This window comes from Merops nubicus, unplaced genomic scaffold (genome assembly GCF_000691845.1).
Source record: "Merops nubicus isolate BGI_N331 unplaced genomic scaffold, ASM69184v1 scaffold13017, whole genome shotgun sequence".
In the NCBI taxonomy this organism is placed as follows: Eukaryota; Metazoa; Chordata; class Aves; order Coraciiformes; family Meropidae; genus Merops; species Merops nubicus.
The window spans coordinates 1-4,426 of NW_008619693.1; the positions used below are offsets into that span (position 1 = coordinate 1).

At 34.3% G+C, this 4,426-nt stretch overlaps 1 protein-coding gene across 1 annotated transcript; it reads left to right on the forward strand.

Moving 5' to 3' along the window:
• The first annotated feature begins 116 nt into the window (after window positions 1-116).
• On the forward strand, window positions 117-1,914 carry LOC103776378 (sodium channel protein type 2 subunit alpha-like). The gene is made up of 2 exons (XM_008943886.1): window positions 117-381; window positions 731-1,914. The coding sequence occupies exons 1-2, from the start codon at window positions 171-173 to the stop codon at window positions 1,912-1,914; spliced, it is 1,395 nt and encodes a 464-aa protein (XP_008942134.1). The 5' UTR covers window positions 117-170.
• The last annotated feature ends 2,512 nt before the right edge of the window (window positions 1,915-4,426 follow it).

Consider the following 4,426-nt stretch of genomic DNA (forward strand, 5'->3'; position numbering starts at 1 on the left):
CCCGCCCCAGCTTTTTCTTAATTGTATGTTTTGGGGGAGGAAGAAGGAAATGGAGGGAAGAGAAGATATTACTTACTTATACTATCACTTTTTCTTTTTTCTTCCCTCAGAACAAATTGCAAGGTCTGGTGTTTGATGTTGTAACAAAGCAAGCATTTGATATCACCATTATGGTTCTCATCTGTCTTAACATGGTCACCATGATGATAGAAACAGATGACCAGGGTGAACTGATGCGAAATATTTTATACTGGATTAACTTGGTCTTTGTTGTCCTTTTCACTGGAGAATGTGTCTTCAAACTGTTCTCACTCCGTTGTTACTACTTCACAATTGGCTGGAATGTTTTTGATTTTGTGGTTGTTATTCTTTCAATAGTAGGTAAGAAATTCTTATATTCAAAATAAAATATAATAAGACATATATGCTTTATCTCTGTCAAATTTTGCAGATTAGAGGAAATTATTTTAATTTTTCCTGATTATATAGGGAATGGAAAGCATACTTTAGAGTAGTAACTTAATTTTATATCAATTTTAATACTAAATGATTTTTTTTCTGAGAGTGCTGGGAAAAAAAAGCTAAAATTACCCCTAGCAAATAAAATCTATCTCCAGGTACAATTTCCACTGATTCCACAGGTATAGTTTTTCTTTATTCATACATTGTTGTGGAAAATGTGATCTGTGATAAAATGTTACCATTTTAATTTTATTTTTTTGTTTCACAGGTATGTTTCTAGCTGAGGTGATTGAAAAGTACTTTGTGTCCCCCACTTTGTTCCGAGTTGTGCGACTTGCCAGAATAGGTCGAATCCTGCGTCTCATTAAAGGCGCCAAGGGAATCCGCACTCTGCTTTTTGCTTTGATGATGTCTCTTCCTGCTTTGTTCAACATTGGCCTGCTGCTGTTCCTGGTCATGTTTATCTATGCCATATTTGGCATGTCCAACTTTGCCTACGTTAAGAAAGAAGCTGGCATAGATGACATGTTCAACTTTGAAACGTTTGGCAACAGCATGATCTGCCTGTTTCAAATCACCACGTCTGCTGGTTGGAATAATTTGCTAGCCCCAATTCTTAACAGTGGGGAGCCAGACTGTGACCCCCATAAAGATCATCCGGGGAGCTCTGTTAAAGGTGACTGCGGCAACCCTTCTGTTGGGATCTTCTTCTTTGTCAGCTACATCATCATCTCATTTCTGGTAGTGGTGAACATGTACATTGCTGTGATTTTAGAGAACTTCAGTGTTGCTACTGAAGAAAGTGCTGAACCCTTGAGTGAGGATGATTTTGAGATGTTCTATGAGGTTTGGGAAAAATATGATCCAGATGCAACACAATTCATAGAATATAGCAAATTGTCTGATTTTGCAGCTTCTCTGGATCCTCCTCTTCATCTGCCCAAACCAAACAAAGTCCAGCTTATTGCAATGGATCTGCCCATGGTAAGCGGCGACAGAATTCACTGCCTGGACATCTTGTTTGCTTTCACAAAGCGTGTTTTGGGGGAAAGTGATGAGATGGATGCACTCAGAGTACAGATGGAAGATCGGTTTATGGCAGCCAATCCTTCTAAAGCTTCCTATGAACCAATTACAACCACATTAAAACGAAAACAGGAAGAAGTGTCTGCTACTATTATTCAGCGTGCTTATAGGCATTATCTTTTAAGACAGTCAGTAAAGAAACTTTCATTTATGTATCGGAAAGATGGAGTCGATCTGCTTATCAAAAAAGATATGGTTATTGATAAGCTAAGTGAAAACTTACCTCCTGAGAAAATGGATATGTCTACAGCCTCCACATCTCCACCTTCTTATGATAGTGTAACAAAACCAGAAAAAGAAAAATATGAAGATGACAAATCAGAAAAAGAAGACAGGGGGAAAGACAGAAAAGGAAACAAAAATTAAAAGACAGAGGTTGTCCATCATGATAGTTCACAAACCTGAGGAGATGACATTTTTATCAATGGCAGTCTTATTGAAGGATTATGTAAAAATTACAGATTTTTACGTATTAGCCCACTGCTACAGTCAGTGCCTGTACCACGACTATGATCCTTCATTAGCAAACTCAATCTGTAGCAGGGAAACAGCCTTGCAGAAGAATAGTTTTTATTATCAGCTGGCACTCATGAAGAAGAGACAGATAATTTCTACTTGGACTGTAGGAACCCTTAATGGAGTGCAAAAGTACCACTCCTAATAAGTCTTTATTTTTTGTGGAATAAGTTTACCCACTGTGTACGTTTCATCTCCTATGCATGTACTATGTTGCAATTCTTTTCATAATCTCATTTGCTTTTATTCACATACTGCTGTATGTAATTCTGCTGTGCTGAGAAAAAAACCTAAGTACTCTTGCAGAAGAACACGAATGTCAGGAATATATAATTGTGGCATCAAAATATGAACAGAGTTCTCTTCAAGCCACTTCTAAAAGCAGAAAACCAAAATTCCAGATTATTTAACCTCAGGATCTAGATCAAATCAAGAGCAAATGATTAAAAAAAAAAAAAAGGAAAAAAAAAGGAAAACAAAACAAAAAACAAACAAACAAAACAAACAAAAAAAAAAAACAAGCAACAGCAACAAAAATGTAGTATAGACAGAATTTATCAGAAAACTAAACAAAGGAATAATTTTCACAGAAGAGAGGTTGGTAGTTTAGTCTCTTGGTTTCAATATACTTATATTTATTAAATTTAATAATTCTTATTTTATTATGCAGTTGGTTTCAAATACAGTCATTTAAATAAATGATGCTACACACACACCACTCTTGAAATATGTATGAAAAATCATAGTTACTTTCAGATTCCAAGATAACTCATAATTCCCAAGACATTTAAATATTAAATATTTCTTTTCACAGAAAAGCTACCAATGCCAAATTGTGCTTATAGGAAATTGCTGAAATAAAAAAAGGTGGTAGTCTTTTTTTTTTTTTTTTTTTTTTGACTATAGACCCTGTAATTTCATTAGTAGCTTCCATACTTCATTCCAAAGTCTGTTTCTACCCTTCTTATTTCACATTAGTATATCCTACTTCAGTCAATAATCAAAGCTCCATGTACAAATTGATAAGAAAATAACTTGTGGGACAAATACTACCTTAATGTATACCTCAGACTTAAATTTCCATACTTTGGAAGGATGGGGCATGCCAGAGACAGAAAATATGTACACCAGAGATGATTTTGATTTCCCGTGGCACTTTATTCCGTTTTCCACTGTATGTAACGCAATCTTTCATAGAAAGCTGAGATGAACAAAAGGATGTTCTTAAATCAGGTTTGTCTTGCATTGTGGTTTAGATGACATTTTTCATCATCAAGGCTGATGCTATATATGTAAGTAAAATGTCCTCTATTATTTAATCAGTTGTTTTGCGCAGTGGTACCTGTTTCAACAAAAAAACAATGACCTAAGTACTGTATTTAGTACAGTAATAATGTGTACATTATTGTGTCACATATGTACCTTAGTAAGTGTAGGCTGTAGCATTTCAATGGATAATATGATATATTCTGTAATACTTGGATAATTGGGAAGCTTTGATGCATGCTTGCTGCTATTATCCTAATGCTGTTAAAGTCTAGGATGGGAAGACGTGCGTGTTAAAAAGAAAAAAGAACTGTTTAACAAGATGATTGTTCCTCCTGCAAGTAAGCAATAGTTTGCTGCTCTCACAGATTTTATTTTGAGTTTTAAAATCAGCAAATATGCAGTAAATAACCAGACTACACAGGACAGATACATTGCTTAAAATGTGGCACTCAAAAAAATTTATAATATATATCTATTGATCTGTTCTTGTTATTTTGAAAATAATTTTATTCTGTAACATTTCATACTTATAAGAAACTACACATCTTCATGATAGCAATTTTTATTGCTGTCTATCTATGACAATTTACTGTTGGGAAACCTAAAATACAATGTGAATCAGTGATTGAAAGTTTCTGCTAATTACATTAAACATTTTTTAGTAAGGAATAATTTTTAAGGAAATGGACAGCACAGTTCTTTTTCTGATCAGTACATAGGTATTTGTATGTGAAACAAGATAGAAAGGTTTCTTTTGGAATTATGATCTTGTCTGTCAGTTTGTCATCTTAGTCACGGAAACATTGCTTTTCCCCAGTGTTAGCTCACACAGTCTGCTTTTCTTGTTGATTCATAATGCAGTTGAAATTCTTTAAATGTTATTTGTTATTCAGAATCTCTCTTTGTTAAAATGAATAGTGAATGTGTGCAATGGACAGTGGAATACCTTGCATTTCTTACAAAAGAACTAGAATATAGATAGGCTCTTGCTTTTATAGAAACTATTGGCTCATAGCATAATGATGAACTGCATGCACGAAGCTCTTTTACCAAAAATAACTACATAACTAACAACCCAAAAGAATAAAGATAA

Coding starts and splice junctions, on each gene's coding strand:
- LOC103776378 (XM_008943886.1), top strand. CDS start 171: ATGGTTCTCATCTGTCTTAACATGGTCACCATGATGATAGAAACAGAT. Junction 382..730: donor TGTTATTCTTTCAATAGTAG/GTAAGAAATTCT, acceptor TTTGTTTCACAG/GTATGTTTCTAGCTGAGGTG.